This window comes from Crocodylus porosus, unplaced genomic scaffold, assembly GCF_001723895.1.
Source record: "Crocodylus porosus isolate Cpor-Errol unplaced genomic scaffold, CroPor_comp1, whole genome shotgun sequence".
In the NCBI taxonomy this organism is placed as follows: domain Eukaryota; kingdom Metazoa; phylum Chordata; order Crocodylia; family Crocodylidae; genus Crocodylus; species Crocodylus porosus.
This window is the reverse complement of record NW_017728924.1, coordinates 16,941,275-16,961,341: the sequence shown is the minus strand read 5'-3', so window position 1 is coordinate 16,961,341 and position 20,067 is coordinate 16,941,275. Positions and strand designations below refer to the sequence as shown.

The following is a 20,067-nucleotide window of genomic DNA, read 5'->3' as shown; positions in this document are numbered from 1 at the left end:
TGCAGATCATTTATAGACAAGTGCTTTAGATATGGAATTGGAGTAGAGCTGATTACTTTCCACCAAGCAAATGAGCTGACTAATGTTGTTTCTATTCCCCAATTCATTCATCCCATCTTTTACCTCTGGGTTCCCAGAGTTCATTCACAAATCAACTTTCAAGAATATGCTAGTAGTCACTTAAAATTATCTGCTTCTGTAAACACTTCTGCCAGTCAACTCATTCAGTAGGGAGTTTGCAGAAAGCAAACATTAAGAGGCCCTGAACACAGCTGGAGATCTGTTGTAATTACTATGGGTTTGATCCTGTTCCGATTGAAGTCAACATCACTGACTACTTACGGCACTTAATCAGGTCCCATATGCCTCACATGGTGAAGGTTACCCTAATAAGGAAATTACATGTGCAGGTTCTCTATTGGATTGTATAATATTAAACAGTTTTTGAACAGCAGCTTTTTCCCCACACAGGGTTACATTATAGAGCTGGTGTAGCTATACTGGCAGAGATATGCTGGTAGAGTTATATAACATATGGTGACCAGAGGAGTTTTTCTGTCAGCATTGCTGAACCACCTCATTCAGACCACACAACCTAAGCCATCATTTCCCAACCTTTTCCAGCCCAAGGTACACTTACATAAATACAAAATTTCTGCAGCACACTCATTAAGGCATTCCCCATCCTCATACCTATTGTTGCTCGTTGCAATGGCAAAATTCCATGGCACACCTGTTCATTTCTGATGGCACACTTTTGTACTGTGGCACACTGGTTGGGAAACACTGACCTAAGTCAACAAAAGTCCTCTTCAGTTGACCTAGCTGTGTCCACACCAGGGGTTTGCCAGTATAATAATGGCTTGTCACACCCTACAGGCAACATAGCTCTCCCAGAAAACTTTGTCCTGTAGACCTGGCCAGTATTTCTAGCTATTGCACTTGTCCTCATACACCATCAAAGTGTTGCAATGCCTGAAACGGAGTTGCTAGAACCTCCATTAGCAAGCAAATCATCTGCTGTCGAGTTCCATACCCAAGGACAACTATAGACAGGGGAATGAAAAGTATTCCACAGTGATAGCTGGAGCTTTACCTGGATCAAAGGGTGTAACACCTGCAGCACCAGGAAGGCCTGGTAAGCCACTTAACCCTTTATCTCCTTGAGGGCCTGGGATTCCTGGAGTTCCAGGATCTCCAGGGAAACCTATTGGACAAACAGAAAAAGAATTACAGGAAGTCAGGAACAGTCATTGGGTCCACTCCTCAGTCTCCCACACCAGTCGCTGTAGAACCCTGACTAGTAGATCTATTTGCACAAAACACCACCACCTGTGGACATTTCTTCCTGCCCCCAGCAGGTTATCATAACCGATAAGAAGCAGCTGTGTAATTGCTGGCCTGTGTGGCTGCAGGTGCTGCTCTTATTTATACTGCTGGAATTTACTAAGCTGTTTCCCTTAATAACATCCTGCTACAGTGAGTGAGCAAGAGCAATACAGAAGCATCCATTTATTTATTTGCAAGTGAGACAAAGAGGACATTTCTGTTAATAGCAGTACTATGCTGAAATGAGCCCCAAGGGTGGCCAGTATTGTCTCAGGCTTCAAATACCTAAGGAGACAAATGCAGTCACTCCCCACCTAATCAGTGCACCTGTATTCTCACAACACTGCATTACATTAGGAATGGAGACTTATGGCAAACTCCAAAGTTATTCACAGAACTCCTATCCCAACATCAACAACAGCTAAGTGAATGCGTTAGAACAGGGGTGAATCTGACTCAAGGCTCAGTGCAGGAAAGAAGATCAAGGAAAATCATATTAAGGGGAAAGAATACAAAGCTGAGTGCCAGCAGCAGAGTGAAGCATTAAAATTGTATTTCAAATCAGAATCTAACAGATGTACCTGAGATGACAACACCTTCGCCATCGAGATAGATGGGTGGACCTGGAGGACCAGGATCACCTAATTCACCCTGTAAAATTGAACGTGTTGGTTGACAATTCCTTACAGTCATGGAAGAAGGGATCAAAGAGTGCCTGGCACTATGCCAGAATCTGCTCCCAAACAAAACCCGTCCATTTCTGTTCATGGGAACACAAACAAATAAATACTACACGTAAAATTATAAGATGAGCCATATAAGAAAATTATAATATCCCAAGGTTCACCAGTCAGCACTAAGCACAATAAAAGAGATGAAGACCTGGTATTAAGGAAAACATCAGCATGATACAGAAGAAAGGGAAGAGATTTGACGCAGTGATGACATTTATTTAAATACTCTGTTGAAAAAACAGTGGTTTAAATTTTCCCATACGATAAGGTACCTTCATTCCTTCTGCTCCATCAAGCCCAGGAAAACCTGGGATCCCTGGATGACCCTGGAAAATAAATATATATGAACATATAAATAAAACATTTATCTATAAAAACAAACAGTAGGGGAGAGACCTGGGAGGCTAGGGTTAGACCTCTTCAATGCCTAGATTTGAATTTTCTGACCCAATCTCTTGCCCAATAGGTCTGGCTCACAAGAAGAAAACATTAGCAACCTCAGTCTCTCAACTCGCTCTTAATCAGCAACAAACTAGGTTCCAAAATGAATCCACTCTCGTCTTCTGAAAGAATGGCTACTGCAATTGGTGGGAAGCAAAGATGGGAAAAGCAGGGCAACATCTGGGGTGGGACTATCAGGAAAATATGCTCCCGATGTAATGTAATCTCCAGATGGGGAACTTCCTATTGCTTCTGTAAACTTCCTACTTGCTCTGTACATGTAATCTCCAGATGGGGAAAACTAGGAGTAATGGTCACAAACTCCTGGAAGAACATTTCAGGCTCAACACTAGGAAAAACTACTTCACAATAGGGTGTCCAGACTGTGGAATAAGCTCCCTCTAGAGGTGGTACAATCACCTATGCTGGAAATCTTCAAGAGAAGACTGGATGGGCACCTTGCTGGGGTCACCTGACCCCACTTGTCTTTCCTGCCTAGTGCAGGGGCTGGACCCAATGATCTTCGGAGGTCCCTTCCAGCTTTACAATCTATGAATCTATTATCTCTTTCTCTCCTGTGTCACAATTCTCCCACGAGCCAGCCGTGCTAAACCATTTATATTTATGCCAATGGTTCCAACTCGCTGACTTCCAGTAGCATCTTGTTGTTGAACCATATGGTTCAGAAGACCCTGCCACTGTACCCCAAAACTTCCTTTTCTGGCCTTGTAATTTACTGCTCTGTGTGTAAATGTGGAACTGCCCTCTATGAGAGGGAACATCAAAGCCAGTCAACAGTGGAGCATAACCCCTGTTGCATCTACAGGTAAGGGAACTCTGAAGGAAAACTCTGCTAGAGAAGAAGAGATTGTAACCTTACTAGTGACCCTGAAATTTTGAGTAAGTGTGGACTCTACACACGTCAGGAGCAGCACTGACTGACACCTTGTTGCCAGGGTTTTCCAGTCATTTATTTTAAAATACTTGCATCTATAGCATCAGCAAAAATGCGGCTATCACATAGCAGCGAGCATCCAGCCTATGAATGCAGGGAACATGCCAGCATCTCAGGATATTTAACACCCAATGAAAAATCCCACTAACATGGATGTTCCAGGACTCTATGCACTGGCATATCTGGGAGTACAAAGGATTTTCACATCCTTACATCTACTTAAGGCACTGATCATTTGCACCTAGAATACTATATATGAGATGACCCTAAATGTAAGAGAGCTGATGATAGTGGGAAGGCATGCATAATTTCAAATCTTTGTGGAGGCAACTATTTGAGCCAGCAATGGAGAAAATGGTGCCAGTGTCTTTCATTAGTGTTTAGATGCTCTTTTGACCAGCTTGCATTACCACCATTCCTTGCGAGGCAAGATTCTTCTATCAGAGATGGGGAACATGACAGAGAGCCAATAGGAAGTTAAAGAGCATGGACAGCAAGAGAAAATAGGAGCAAATTCCAGGGCTTTTTAGTGACATCTCCAGAAGTTAAAATACTTCCCAAATTACCTTTCTCCCTGGAATTCCATCAGATCCATCCAAAGATGAAAAGCCCTAAAATTGCAAAAATAGGTATTATTATTATTATTAATCCAATTACACTCAACACCATAAGGAGTAGTCTCTGTGATCTACTACAGATTTCACTTCACAGTAGACAAAAGACCAATAATCCACTCCCAAACTGGCTGCCCACTCTGGGCACGCACGTGTCTCTTGCCCCATCTCAAACCCCTTTGAGGTGGGGCGAGAGGCACATGCAGGAACGAAAAAATGTTCCTCAAGCTGCAAACTTGCAGCGCAGGGAGAAAATTAGACCTCGAATATCCAGGGGCCAAAAAAAACCAATCCGCAGAACAGCACAGAGCAAGACACGGTCCCAAACCAAGGCTCAATAGCCAAAAGCTTCAGTCAATTCGGCAGCAGCTGCGAGATGGTTAAAATTGTAGCTTAGGCTGAGCAGCAAGGGTCAGGATTCAGTCATGTGGTAAGGATCCCCTGCAGTCCGGTTTCAGCCATGACTCTTGGACAAATCTTTTTTCTCCTCATTCTGCTCTTACAAAAAAAGATGCATTGGATGCATGCAGTATGTGAAAAATATAGCATTTTCATAAACAGGGATTTAAGGGTGTTGTAACGTTACCTACCCTGCTGCCAGGCAAACCAGGGACACCCTTTTCTCCTTTCTCTCCAACACCTCCAATACCCTGAGGGAGGGAGATAAAAACCCATCATCACATCTTTAATTCCCAGGTCTATCCAGAGGCAAATATAGCACAGCCCCCAGAGAGACACTGAGTACAAGCATGTGCTTTAATGCAAACAACAGAGGTTAATCTCAAGAGACAAGGGCAGTGCTCCAAGTATGTGGTGCATATTCTAGTCCCAGGGTTTCTGTGCCAGCAGTGATCATTAGCAACCATTAGCATGTGTGCCATGCTAAATGTTGCCCCTGGCAGACTCCTTTCAGGATCCCCAATGCCATTAACAAGGGGATGGAAATCTATTTTTTGAATGTAAAAATAATCTGATTTAAACTTGGCAACTAACAGGTCAGTGGAAGACTCAAATGAGGACCTTTTTACTTTGTTAATATGGAAAAAATGAACCCAAACTCACATTTCTACACTTAACATTTAAAAACTGCTTTGCCTTCAGATTTGTTTCCAGTAAACCCTGAGAGTCAAATTTGAGATGCGTCAGTGCTTAAGCACTTTGGCTGCCTATAAACATGCAGTGGGGCTGCTCTGATGTGCTATAATTATGTTGGAGCAGACTTGATTAATCCTCTCACAGGTTAAATGAGTCTGCAGGAGTCTGGTAATTACCGTGCTCCAGCAGACTCCAGTGCAACGCATATCAACATCCCCATGCTGAAAAATGGTGATTGGGGTGTTTTTTGACAAGTAAATTAAAGTGAGCTCCCCCAACTCCTAGGGCACATCTATAGATGCCCTTTGCAATCACTGGCAACGAGTAGGGCACCCCGTGGAAGCACCGGCTGCGAGACCAGAAGTGCTGGTAGAAGTGCACTTCTGGTTTTGCCACTGGCTGGGCGATTGGCCACTGGGGGACCCTCTCCCCACGCCCCACATTGGCAATCTCCCCTCCAGACATGGGAGGCACCAGTCACCCATGTTTGCAATGCTTTGAACTTGCAAAAACTATGTCTGGGCTTAATATTGCACAGAAGAAGAGTCCCATCAATTTCTATGAGACTATTCCTGGTGCATGAAGCTAAGCATATGCCTAATGGAACAGGTCCCAAAAGCCTAATAAATTCAGACCATTTAAAACAAAACTGCTTCAAATTCAGATTTTTCTTTGCATACTGTTCTACAGAGCAAATGTGTAGGCCAAAGCAACTGGTAAACAATTTATCTTGTGGTTAAGAAACATCATATAATATTTGTTCCTTTCAATTTAATGAAAGATACTGTGTTTACGTAAGTTTAAGGCTGTGGAAAATAACCTCCCAACAGAGAGAAGAAGGCTGCTGTGATTCTTAACTCATGCCAGGGGGCTGTTAAATATCACCACATTAAGCATGCATTAACTCCAAACACTTATTTGAAAGCTCAGCCTGCATGAGACCTGAGAAGTTAAATAAGAAACAAAATGTTTAAAATAGAATTAGAGGGAAACAAATACGATTTTTGTTTATGGAACTCAAATGGTAAAGTCAAGACACACTGCCATCTTGTGGCTACGGGCATTTACAAAAGTTATCAATCATGCTATAAGTTTAAGCACTTTAAAAAAGTGCTTAAAGTTACAGCATCATCAAAAGTAAACAGATGTTTGTTGTTTGATGCTGGGGGCTCTGAGCTTCTATGCACTGGCAGAAGTCATGACACAAGGGACCACTGTAACTTGCTATGGAAGCCCGGCAGCCAGGCCACCTGGTATCTCTGGGCTTGCTCCACTGCTCTCCTGGAGACACCAGCTGCTGGCTAGGTTGCCAGGGATTTCCCTGCATGTAGGGAGTGAGGGGGGCTGTCTCAAGGGGTGCATTCCCCTGAGCAGTGCCAATGGGCACCAGGAACCCTCTCTCTGGGGGTGGCAATGATGGCCGGGGTCCCCCTATCCCTGATGGCCACACTCTCCTTCCTTTCCTGGCTGTACAGGGTGAAGACTCTCTACCTCCTCCCTATGGCAAACCAGGGGCATGACAGGTAACCCTCTAAGGGGACTGTATACGAGTTCCTTAAGGCCAGGAGTGTGCAATTATTTCAGCTCATGGGCTGCTTAATGAGTTTTGGTGAGCTGATGAGGATGGCAAGGGTAGCCCTGCCCCTTAGCAGGTGCCCCACCCTTTGGTCACCATCTTGCATAAATGACTGATGCCTCCCGAGACTTGGGGGGCAGCATGGCAACCAGCAGGGACCGCACGCAGCCACTGGCGTCCGTGTCAGCAGCAGTGAGTGGCGACAGCCCACAGCCACTGTGTTGGTGGCAGGGTGAGTGGGAACCACCAGGAGACATCACCAGCCCCATTGGGAGCAAAGTGAGTGGGAGTGAGCGGCAACCGCCCGCAGAAACTGGTGGCACCTTCGGCAGCAGGCAATCTTGGGGGGGGGCATGTACCCCCTGAGCTCCTGCTACATTTTGCCTATGCCATCTTGGGACTGGAAGTCTTATACCCTAACCTTTGCCACTGGCAGTCCCTCTCCCTGTCCCCAGGAAGTATTCCTTTTTGGGAAGGGGGGGGGTTCCCATGTTGAAATAAAAAAAAAAAAAAAATCAAACCAAATCATACACTAAAATTCAAACATCTACTATAACATATATACATTTTATTTGAAAAATATTTTTGTCATGACTTGTGTTTTCATAGTGTATATAGAGGTGAGTGCATAATAGCTCAAAAATACACATCTTACTCTTGTATATTGTGTGTGTAGTGTGGTTGGGGGTGGGTGTGTATAGTGGGATGTGTGGCTGTGTGTGTGGGGAGGCATAGGAGATGTTGCAGGTATATATGTGGGAGGTTGTGGGGGAAGGATGTGGGGTGTGTATTTACCTCCCCCATTCACTTCCCCCCACCGTGGCAGCAGCAGCAGCAGGTGGCAGCCCCTTGGGGTGATTGTGGCCTGTGGAGGCACTGCCACCTGGCAGCACGTGGCTCCAGCCAGTTCCGGGACCTGCGCATGGTGGCAAGGAGCTGAGCTAGACTCGCCCACCTCTATTGCACATGATTCCCTACGGCATGCATGCAGCTCCCAGCATTCATGTGCCACTGGGGTGAAGCCCTGCACAATGGACCCAGCTGCCACCCCCACTCCCTACTGCCATTTGCAGCTGCTGGCACTCTGCTGGAAGTAGGTGCTGTGGGCCAGATGAAATTGCCTGGCAGGCTGGATCTGGCCCACAGGCTGTATTTTGTATGCCCCAGCCTAAGGTGCTCTAATTTGGAGTGCTTTCATTTATTACCTGATTGAACAAAGTTACTTTTTCACAGGATTGGCCATTTAAAAAATGCTCTGCAGCCATGCATGTGTGTTATGACATGGCTGTAGAGCAGTTTCAGGGACCAGATCGCATGAAAATCTGCACTCTGTGAAGTGAATTAATTTATCTACAGAAACTGGAGAAACTGCAGATCAAACAACAAAATGAAAACAGACCTTGCAATAGTCATAGTGGAGCAGCGCCATTATCTCACTACTATCAGAGGAGGAGTAGCTAGACAAATTTCCACTCTGGGGACAAATCCTGAAAGATTTTGGGTCAGATTTACAAGCATATTGGTGTTTAAGGATGCAGATAAGCACCAAGCAGGTATTCAAAAGCACTGAAATGCTTAAACTCCCAGTGGAATTTATTAAGACTTTGTTTTTTTCCCCCGGATGTTCAACCTTACCGGCAGGCCAGGCAGTCCTATAATCCCAGGGAATCCTTTTGGGCCTGGCTCACCCTGCCAAGAATGAAATGAGAGTGAGAGTCATAAGAGGGGATGACAGCGAAACAAGAGTCTTGCCCCAATCCTTGAAAGCAATTTTCAGTCTTTTTGCACCTTATACAATTATGGAACACCCCAACTCCTGTGAAATGTTATAACATCCATGCCACACCTGGAAGGCCAATTAAAAGCTAATGGCCAATACCACAAAGCGCTCTCTCATTTATGGCCGAAGACAATAACAGAACCAGGCCTAAAACCAGCGTACGCAAGGATCAAATCTTGCAGCCCTAAAACAACATGCAGGATGGCAGGCTGAGTAAAGATGATTTCATTAACCCCTGATATTTTGAATCTGTAGAAATACTGGATTGCGAAATAAATAAGTCCATAAGTGCCTGGGATAACACAAGCAAGCACATCTGATTATTTCTAACCAGTCTGCATCATAGCAAAACCAAAAGATACTTCATTCGTCTTTCCTTATTTTCCTAAAGTATTTGGATTTCCGCTTGGGTTAACTTGGTTTCACAGTTCACAGATCCAGCAGAAATGAGCTGCAGCTCTTCACTTCGAATGTTTGACTAGCACTTTGAATCTTGGGTACGACTAACTTAAATGTTCCACCTTCTGGGAAACTTAATACACATTGTATTGCAGTGAGGCATCAAGTGCAATTTAAATACTTGAGCAAAAACATTTATCCATCAGGTTTCTATCTTCTTCCTTTTACCAGGCAAGAAGTGAACTTAGCTCAGTGAATCATTTACAGACCTGCACACTCAGACATCAGTTTGCCTTCCCTGCCTATAGAACTGCCATTAAAAAAAAGAGGAGGAAAGGACTGAGAAAGAGTCACTAAATTTAATTTAATTTTCACACCAGATTTATTACCTATAATTTACAATTCTGAACACTCTCAGAAGAGCAAGGCCTGTGGCTGTCTTTCCCTTTCCCGAGAAAAAAAAAAGACCTTAAATTGTATGCTACCAACAATATGTTTCTCAGCTCACAGCAAATAGAGCCAATTAGTAAAGAAAATGCTACAACTATTGCTTACACTAGACCACTCAAGTCTTAAGGAATATTTCCCTGCACTTCAGTAGAAATTGGATCAGATCAAACGTTTAGAAAACAGACAGCTGGTCATTCTGAGGCAGAGGTACTTCGTTTCCATAGAGAATTATAAGCAAGTCAAAGAATCTTTCCTCACTGAGATCCAGAGCTTGTTGGAGACTAAGGGGAGTACGAAAAGCTGTGCAACCCAAAGAGAAATGTTTCTTTTTTGGAAGCTCCCCTAATTTCACCTTCCAATCACAGCTGCAGGGGTATTTCATTTTTATCCCCTCCCCACCAAAAAACCCAACCCTAATCCACGTGGCTCAGTTTGCATGTGCCATTGTGAACCAATCCACTTAGGACTTTATCAGCTCAAGGCTTATCTATCTGCCTCACTCAGCATTAACAGAAAGGGAAAGGAGGGAATTCTGAATTGTTTCTAGCTTGGCTGTATTTACAAACCTGATCCCCTTGTTTGCCTTTAGGAAATCCCATGAACTCTAGGATACCAGTTGATGGTGGGGGACCTGGAGGACCAGGCAGCCCTACATCTCCCTGTTGGCAAAAGAAGAAGGTAATAATACAAGTGAAACATCTTAGATCTACTGTAAGTGGCCCATGAGTCACAGAAATCCATTCAAATCACCACCTTCACATGCAACACAAAATACTTTAAACCAGAAGACTGCTGTAGGAATTCAGCCATGAAAACTAATAAGGACTGAAAATTAACACAAACATAATGCAGTGCATTAAACCAGTTGGATTGTAAGGGAAGAGGGAGAAGAGGAAGGATAGAAAGAAAAATAGGCCAGTTACCAAGCAAAGGAAAAGTATTCCACCAAGGCCTTGAAGCCAAATACAAAACAGAGCAACATAAATGGGAGAAAGGCAAGAGCCAGGTAGAAAGGCTGATGATGTGTAATTGACACAAAATAGCAAGAAATAGACAACGTGAAAAGACATTTTTGGAAGGACAGGAAATGTCCAGTCTTAAAATAACTTCTTATATTTCTTGACAACTGACCAGTTTGAGTGGGATCTTCAAAAGTACTTGGCAATGACTTCAACAGGGGCAGAAGTTGGAGAACTTTTCAAAAGTCCCAGGGACACCAGAGACAGCTATTGAAATGAGAGTTTCTTTCCTTTTTTCCACCCACACAAATCCTCCCATAACCTCAACTAGAGTTGTATTTGGGTTATGAGGAATAGCAAATGGGCAAAATCCTCATGAAGTGACTTATTTTGCACTGTTACATAGGAAGAAAATAGTAATACCTAAACAACTTCTGGAGGCCAGATGTGAGAGTTCAGGTACAAAACACTTCTAGCATGCTCATGTAGTGTTAGGGGATTTTATTCATTAGCTTTCTCTAAAAGAGAATCAGTTCCACTTACCTTTTCTCCTTTCTCCCCCTGGAAACCTAATCCCATGTTACCCTGAGGAAAAAGGAATGGCCAGTTTATTAAAAAAAATAACAACAATAGCAGCAGCATCCCTACCACATGGGATAACAATTCAGTAAATGCTTTGGCATGTGACTTCAATGGCACTTGGTCACATGGCTTGCGTTACATTTTGTTAAATCCTAGCCCAATGCTTTTTGTCCAAAGATTTAAAAAAATAAAATAAAATGGATGAAGGGAAGATACTTACTTTTGGCCCTGGTAGCCCTGGTGGACCCAGTGGACCCTACATGTGAACAAGATTTTCATTATTAACTTGAGTTTAGAGGCAAACAACATGAACAAAGCCTGGGTTTTTAACACAACACCCAGTACTGCTCAACTAAGCCATCTGCCATTTTGATAAGTTAAAATTAAAAATGTGATGAGAACCAAGGCCCAAGATTTTAATCTTTTCATAAAAATGAAATAAAAATGTCTGAGGGTTAGTGAATTTTCATGCAAGTAAAACTGAAACCTTCTTGCAGTTTTATGAATGAACCACTGTCACGGGATCTTCTTTGATAACTTAGGCCCTGAATCCACAAACATGCCCATACTCCATTTTATTACCAAGAACAGGAGCCACTCTAAACAGTAATGTACACAAGACATGAAAGTGTTTGCAGAAAGTCTTAACACTCAGTTCTGTTATCACTGGTGACGACTGCATTGACCATTCCACACAGCGCTGCTTCCCTTAAACGCGGAATTCCAAAGTATTTTCAGTGTACAAATACCTGTACTCCTTTGCAATCCCTTCTATACCAACATTCATTTATTTCTTTACAGTGGATCCAAAAGACCCAAACATTACGCATAACATCATGCTGTCTGACTAGTTTATACTTACATGACCAAACCTTCACAATGATTCCAATATCGGATTTCACATAAGAGTCTGCCAACCTATTTCACATAGGTTCACCAAAACAGGGAGCTTGAAATCCTTTCACTGCAAATTTGACACCGTTCTTGTTTCCAATAGGTTTTCCAAGGCCATGGCTTTCAGAGCTCTGAAGTTTTTGTAGCCAAATCACCATTTTGGCAAAGGTTTTCAAAATAAACCATTTTAGGGACATAAACACAGGCAATCATGTAAAGCAACCTGTGCTTTGCACAGTTTTATTGGCAACACTAAATTCCATGGTTAAGGCCTCCTTACCTGCAAGCCTGGCAATCCTATAGATCCTGAAGAACCTGCTGGGCCTGGTAAACCTTTTGGACCCTAGAAAAGAAGTTTCAGGAAGTATATTAAAAAACATAACACTTCATCTCCTAAATCCTGCTTATCCAGTTGTGGCCATTATGATCAGCATGGTCCCAAGTAATTATAGACGCAAGAAAATAATTTCAAGGCTAGTTGCTAGTTATTAACCAAAGAAACCAACCCCACCCTTCCCCAACCTCTTCCCCCCAAGCCTATGCATTTTCTTTGTCAGTCTCTGAGCTCCATCATGCAGGGTGGTCAGTACCTTAGGCAAGATGATGAGTATCTTTAACTTGCAACTTCCCTTCCAAAAATGTTAGGGGCATGTGACATAGTAACATATTAAAAAAATTCCTTTAACACCAAGTTGGTATAAAGACTTGTTTTTAGAAAATGTAAATTCAAAGGCAAATGCTGTTTGACAGAGTCCCTTGAAACTTCTCAGTAATAGAATAATAATTGAAGACGACAGGAAGAGGAGCTAAAAGAACAACAGAATATAAAGGAATTTGGAGGGTGAGTCTCAAAAAACAGAGGCCAAATCCTTTGACAGTATGTCCCAATTTAAAATAGATAACAATGCATTTGAAATCATGGTGTTTGTTTATCTGGAAAATCCTAGTTCCAGAATTTAGTATTAGAAGAAAGTTTGGTTTAAATATAAAACCGAGTCAGTGATGGCCAAAATCTCATCACCTTTACCATAGTGTGAATCTACTGAAACTGATGGATTTTATTAAGACTGACACTTGCTTCTCAGAATCTGGCTTTACTGAGTGGAAAAATGTGCCCATGACAATTAATGGAAAAAGTTACTAACAGGAGGGAACTGAGATAAAATATCATTACATTATGTTGCTATGTAATACTCATAGAATCACAATTTCAAAAAAATTAAATTCAATATCTTACAGAAATCCCATCTAATCCAGGAAGACCATTTTCACCCTAAAATTAAAAATAAATTACAATGACAATATATATGTTTACAGTTCACACGTTAGATCAAATGCAATTAGAAAAATATTTGGGATAGTTGTGCCTAAATCGGACACTGGAGGAATCCATGAGAAATGACAGTTGTAGTTATTTGCATCTGAGCAAAGAGAATCTATATATGTGGGATTACAAAGAATACAATACTATATTTTGTACATTATGTAAATATATTCCACCACCCTCATAAATGGAAACTTCTTCCCTAATGCCTAACATAAATCTCTCCTGTTGTAATTTAGGCTCATTAATCTTTTATATTTGAAGACTTATTAACTCCCACTTCAGGCTTTTCTTCTCTAAACCACATAATCCCAGTTCTTCCAACATTTCCTTACTTGTCATATTTTCTACAATCTACCTCTAAGTTGTTGCTGTTCCTCTGAACTCTTTCTGAATAGCATGTATCTTTTTTGAAATGCAGTAGCCCAAAACTGGACACAGTACTCCAGGGGAGGTCTCACCAATGTTGAATACAGTGGAAGAATCGTTCCCTGTGTGAAGCACACATCACAGCTGTTAATACAACTGAATGGACCATTAGGACTTTTTTGTAGCTATTACAGTATATTCCTATTTAGTGTGTGGGCCACTATAACCTCCCAGTTCTTTTAAAAGCAGCCTATCCAGCTGTTCCTTGTTTTGCATGTGTTCATTTGATTGCTTACTCCTAAGTGTAATATTCTGCACTTTTCCTTATTGAATTTTGTCTGATTTATGTCAGACCATTTTTTCCCAATCAAGATAATTTTGAATCTTAATCTTTTCTCTGAAGTGCTTGTTACCCCACCCAGCTGGAGTCATCACTTAAATTGCTAAGGGTGCATCTACTCCAACCTTCAAGCTGTTAATTAAGATACTAAATGTATGGGACCCAGGACAGACCACTGGTGTGGACACCACAAAAGGTCTCTTCTCTGTTACATCCTTAGTGGAAGACCCTGAGCCTATTCCACAAAAAGCAGGACAAACCTGTAAGAGACACTTTGTTCAGAGCTTGAGACGGTTGTTCTTGCTGGCACTGGAACTGATATAGAGGCGTCAGGCCAGTGGTCTGATAACTGTATGGGATAGGGTTTCATGGAAGTTTCTCCTGCTGTAATGTGACTATTCTTACCTTCATTCCTTTAGGGCCACCTTGAGCATAAGCAGGTTCTCCTTTTGCACCTTTTAGACCAGGGCGGCCCTGTTTCATTTTTTTTTTTAAAGGGAATAAATAAAAACAATTTTTCATGTACGTCTGGAAAGACATGAACATTTAAAAAAATGTTATTCACCCCAATACTTTGGGACAGAGCCTCATCCGATGCAAGCTGGCATAACTCCATTGAAACATCATTGTCACTCTGTTGAAGTTATAGAGCTATGGCAATTCATACCCACTAAGCCTCTGCCTCTCTATATTTGCCTTTGGATAAGAAATCTTTATGCTCTGACAGTCACTGTACACAAACATTTTATTTGGAACTCTCCTATTTACATTAGGTTTTCCTCTTACTTTGAGCCTTCAAAATAACCCTTAAACATTCTGCCTTTTATTATTTAACTTTATTAATACACTTTTCAGCTCTGTTATGAGTTGAGACAATCACCACTGAATTAAATATAGACTTACTCATCATTCTGTAACAAAACTTATCCCTGATTTAATTCTACTAAAGAAATGACAGTAACAACTCAGATGAATTTGTGCAAACTCTATAGAGTCACCATCTTCAACTTTCTTCATCATCATTCCATCTGGTTTACTTTAGGTGATTTCATTTTAATGGGCAACTTGAAGGAAAAGTACCTTACCTGAACACTCCTCCTGGCTGAAGATAGGTATGAATAAATTGGCTGCTCTAGAAAGTACTGCTAAAAATTTGATCCTATTGCTTAGATAGTTTAAATGTCATAAGAGCTTCAGGTTTTGACATGCATATAGATTTGCTGCACGATTCATTGATGAAATGAATAGTTTTATACATATCTGTTGATTGTACAGTTTTCTCTATCTCCACATAACCATGCAACTCACCTCCACTAAATTTAAAATGACCTATTTCAGTAACAGTTGCAAGATCATGCTCTGTGTACGAGTACACAATTATTCTGTGTCTATGGTACTGCACAGTATAAAAATGATCCCATACATGTTTATTTAAAAATTAAGGATAAAATGTTTAAAAGTGCCTAACAACCAGATCCCTAAAAGAATCAATAATAAATCAAAAGCCTAAATAAAAGGTAAGTAGTTCAATACCTTTAAGAATCTGGCCCTGAATACTAAGTCAGTCCAACTTTCAAACATTTTGGAACCTACATCCCATGTTCTTCCAATGAGATTTTGGTGCTTTGGAAAATTTAAATCCTTAGTCTTTTTCAGTCATTACACTGTTTAGTAAATGTAGATTAATGTGGATTTGCTTAATGCATGATTGTATTCCCAACAGTATCACTACAGTCAACATAGCCAGACTAGAGATTCTGTTCAGGAATTAAGTGGAATTACTCTAGTCAATCTGAAGTCAATATCCAATTCAAATATTAATCTGAAATTTCACTACATTTCCTTTTAGAAGAAACTGGTAAAAATGGTATCAGTGAAACACATTCTGTGACATACTGCACAAAACTGTTCTCTGCCATTCTTTAAGACATATCAAGGGTAATGGGGCTGTGCCATTACAATCAGCTCAACTTGCCAACTGCTACATATTTTGAGGCTAAACCTTTGGGATTTAGGGCCCAGGTCAGAAAAGTGTCCATATTCAGGAAGTGCTCAAACTTGTGATTAAATTCCATTAACTTCAATAGGGCTCAAGGACTTGTTAGCAATTACGCATGTACTTAATTTCTTTCTTCAATCAGAGGCCTATCACAGAATTAGGCACTTAAGGCCTAGACCCAGGTCGCCTTTATGTCAGTGTTAACTTTGGCAGCGACTGACAGCATAACCTGATATGGCAACACAGGAAATGCAATATATCCTCTAAAGTTAATATTTATTCTCCCCATTAAAACAAATATTTATTCAGAAAACAACACTGATTTTCCACACCACTAGAGGAACTCAGGATTCATGAGTTCCTTCGTCAGTCAACCACAAGGGACCTAATATTTGGTTTAGTGACTAGAGAACATTGAGAACGTACAGGTGGCCCCTGTATACCATGAAGTCCATCCTCCCCACGAACACCAGGACTCCCAACAGTGCCATTACAGCCATCGAGGCCAGGTAGACCTCTGGGTCCTGGCTGGCCAGGGTGCCCCTACAAAAGAGAGAGTAAGAATTACAATAAACATTTTGTTACATTGGAAATACTGTCTCCATCATCCCAAAGCCAGTCAGAATACAAGGTAATTCAAGGACAGAGAAAATGCTTCAGGATTCACACCCAAATTCAGCCATGTGGCAACTTTCTCCAACCTGGAAAGGAAGTCAGGCCTGAGGGAAGCTGTACTACTTTTGCAGGAAGCTCTACATATCTACTTTGGACCTTAACTGCCAAAACTTTAACTTAGTGTATTGGATTGGTTTAAATTTTCTCCTGATAGGATGGCCTCATGAGGTATATGCATATGTTGGTTTGAGGAGGTCCAAACAGGATATGAATAATGCAACACAGGATACTCAGCCCAGGGCAGATTAGGCCCAGCTCCCATGTCACTATTAAGCACATAAAGGAGTGAGGCTGAGACAGACCCAACTATACTGAGCATCCACATGCCAATCTGTTCTCCATTCATACAGGTCCTTTGCCTCTCCAGCCTTGCTTTCTTCATTTAATAGTTCAACAGATGCTGCAGCTAGGCCATCCAAGAAAAACAGCATTCATCTTTATGTTAAACATACCATAAAAGCTTAAGGAGAACAGTTCAACCAGGAGAAAAGCTCATTAAACCAACTGCTTTTGGGGGAAAAACGCAACTCCATGGTATTTGTGATGGTCAATTAATAACCAAGCAGACTAGAAAGGAATTGAGTCAAATTCTTATCTCCCAACAGTTTTGTGCTGGTCTAATGCCATTACCTTATCTGACTTAGTCTATAAGGTGCATCTCTACCTTCTTTACCTTCATTTCAGTGTACTCCTGATTTACATGGGTATAAGGAGGACCAACATGTGACCCTTTCATTACTTTTTCTTCAGTGGGTTCATAGTCAACACAGAGGCAGGCAGAGCTGTCAATCAGAGAACCTAGGCATCAAGTGTCTCCTCATCGCTTTCCCCTTCTCGCAGGGAGAGAATCTGTACCACTTAGGGACACAACTTTGTGACAAGACAGGAAGTGGAACCTATTTACTTAGTATGTGGAGATGGATAGCTGTCTGAATCCACAGCCTGACTTGAATCACTCCAAAAGCCATTTTCAATTAATCCCAAATATTTATCTTTAAGATGCAGCATTAAACAAGTTATGACTCATATCAGGAAAATGAAAAGGGATAAAATTGGGTAAGTAACAATCCTTCATGCTCAACGGATAAAACAAAATGAGATTCACGTCACTTCCATTCTAGCTTCTCATCATCCAAGCAACAGCACATGTCCATGCCAAATACAACAAGAATTTTGCACTTACATAGCATCTTTCATCTAAGAATCTCAAAATGCTTTACAAAATGTGAGTTACAATCTTCATCTTATGGACAAGAACACTAGGGGCAGGGAGCAGTAAAACTGCCAAGGATACACAGTGATTCAGTGTTACAGCTAGGAACAGAACTCTCAAACTTGTTCTGAAGAGAAAATAATCCTGGATTAACTACAAGCAAGAATTTAAATTGATTTAGTTAAACAAGGGCAAGCTGCTGTTTGAGGCCTTTTGGTTTAGATTAGGCCAATGAAAAAGAGAGGGACAATCCACAAGAGGGTCTGCACCACTTCATTTAAACCATGAAAAAGTTTGGGTACAAAAAAGTCCTCACTTGCCAGCATTTACAAATATATCACACTAACCTCTCTGACCCCAGCCCACAGAATCTTTTCAACAATAAAACACTCTAACCACCGCTAACTTGCTTATCTTCAGCTTGGCAGCCACGTATCTTAAGTCAACTTGCCACACTGTAATGAAACATTTGCTGGCTCAAGACTGCTCTTATTTTTAAATGCAATACACAAAAGAACAAGAAAGGTGGTGAGCACCTACAACTCCCATTTACTTGAATGAGCATGGCAGATGCCCAGCATCTCCCAGGGTCTAGTTGTAAATTAAGTCTTTTCCTCAGGGGATTTAAAATACTGATTAAGAGACCTGGTTTGGCCTGGAAAATTATGAGCAATTACTCTCATTGCTCTCCCCTGCTCTAATTCTTTGGCAGATCTGCTGGGATAGCACAAAGGGAACAGGCATCTCAGTAGAGTAAGGCAGGAGACCTTAACAGTGTGTAATAATGGGGTGACGGGATGGAGGGTTTCTAGGCTCACATGGACATGCAGAGTGGAGTGCTCACTTAAGGCCTCTCCCCTCATCAAAGGAAAGGTTATCCTGGAGGTGAGCAAGAGGAAAAAAATAAGTGCCCTGGCTAGATTCTTGCTATATCTACCGCTGAGATTCAAAAGGGCTTGCTTTCTAACTCAAACAGGCTTAGCAAAAAGGTGCTCTCAACAGGAAATCCCAAAAATGTTTATAAAGCCGGGAAAGAGATGCAATCAGGACTGAACTCAGATCTCATTTCAAAGTGGTTTCACTTATTGTTAGAGCAAAAAGACCACCATATCTAGGGGCCTATCTAAATCACAGCAGAAGTGTGCAGCACAGCAGCTCCTTTAATCTTGCTCTTTTGGTCACATGCCCGCCCTGCTGCCAATTGGTAGAGGGACTCCGTCAGCCCTGCCACTCACCGCTCACTGCTGATTAGCTGGGAGACAAAACCGGTGGATAGATGGATGGATGTATATCTTTCATAAAAGAAATCTAAGCTGTTCTCTAATGTGAAATGCAACTGCAATAATAGTGGAGAATGTACCAGTATTTTCTCTAGCAGTTGGATTCTATTTTCACTACAAAAATGAGTTGTTTGTCTCAGAAACAAAAGTTACAACGAAAATTTTTGGCTTTCAGACTTTCCTCTGACCCCTTCTCTGCACCACTACAGAAAAGCAGGACTGTCCAGTCCAAAGGACTGTAGTTCAAAGGAATAAGAGCTTTTTTGCTCAAGCTGCTATTCTTCATGAGCAAAGTCAGACTCCCTCCCACTCCCTTGAGTGCAAGATACTGTAGAGAAAACAGCTCCGATAAGATGTGAGAGGCTGTGAATTCTCATTTTCTACCACTTTTAACTTGTGCTTGGAATGCCTGCGGCTGCTGGCTACCTGGCACAGTCCATGGCACCCTCTCCCTCCCCTATGTTGGGAATCCCCTTTCCCCAGAGACTTACTCAAAAAAATACTCTCAGAACAGCTTGTTCCCACAGCACGTTCAATTAAATTAAATATTATGAGAACAGCTTGTTCTTGTCGGAACTGAAGAGTTGGCTGGTAGGAAAAGCAAGGGGGTGAAAAGTCAGTGGCTAAGGAGCAGAGTGGGAGAGAAGACAGGCAAAGCTGAGCAGGGGAAAGGGACGGGAAAGAAAGTGGTAGAGCCAGGAAAGGAGGTAGAACAGGAAGGGATGAAGCAGAGCTGGTTGTTGTTGGCCAATTCTGGGAGCAGAGAAAGTATGAAAGATCCAGAATATGGAGAAAAGCCACCGAAAAGAGAAGAAAGAATTAGAATATAAAGAGGGAAACATGGTGTAAACAAAATTAGAGCGCAAGAAAGAGAAAAGGAAGAAGGCGAAACTGTATTAGGAAAAACCCGAACAAACCAACCCTCATGATGCCCCAAAGGGAGGTGCCTGGAAGGCATCTATGAAAGACTTACTAGGAGGGGGAAAAAAGCAGAGCTTTGTCAAAATATTCCAATGTGTTTCATCTTTTGATGAAAGATTATGTTTGGCAAGACCTTCC

The 20,067-nt window shown here is 41.7% G+C and overlaps 1 protein-coding gene across 3 annotated transcripts in view; it reads right to left on the bottom strand.

Moving 5' to 3' along the window:
- The window catches only part of COL4A6 (collagen type IV alpha 6 chain), a 183,175-nt gene that overhangs the window by 39,457 nt on the left and 123,651 nt on the right, over positions 1–20,067 (bottom strand). For all 3 annotated transcript variants that reach the window (XM_019540429.1, XM_019540430.1, XM_019540432.1), the window contains exons 6-18: positions 16,267–16,383; positions 14,247–14,315; positions 13,046–13,081; positions 12,089–12,151; positions 11,135–11,170; positions 10,876–10,917; positions 9,940–10,032; positions 8,380–8,433; positions 4,664–4,723; positions 4,026–4,070; positions 2,336–2,389; positions 1,911–1,980; positions 1,097–1,207 (exon numbers count right to left, since the gene is read on the bottom strand). In XM_019540429.1, coding sequence (XP_019395974.1) covers positions 1,097–1,207; positions 1,911–1,980; positions 2,336–2,389; positions 4,026–4,070; positions 4,664–4,723; positions 8,380–8,433; positions 9,940–10,032; positions 10,876–10,917; positions 11,135–11,170; positions 12,089–12,151; positions 13,046–13,081; positions 14,247–14,315; positions 16,267–16,383 — 850 coding nt within the window. The remainder of the gene's footprint in view (positions 1–1,096; positions 1,208–1,910; positions 1,981–2,335; positions 2,390–4,025; positions 4,071–4,663; positions 4,724–8,379; positions 8,434–9,939; positions 10,033–10,875; positions 10,918–11,134; positions 11,171–12,088; positions 12,152–13,045; positions 13,082–14,246; positions 14,316–16,266; positions 16,384–20,067) is intronic.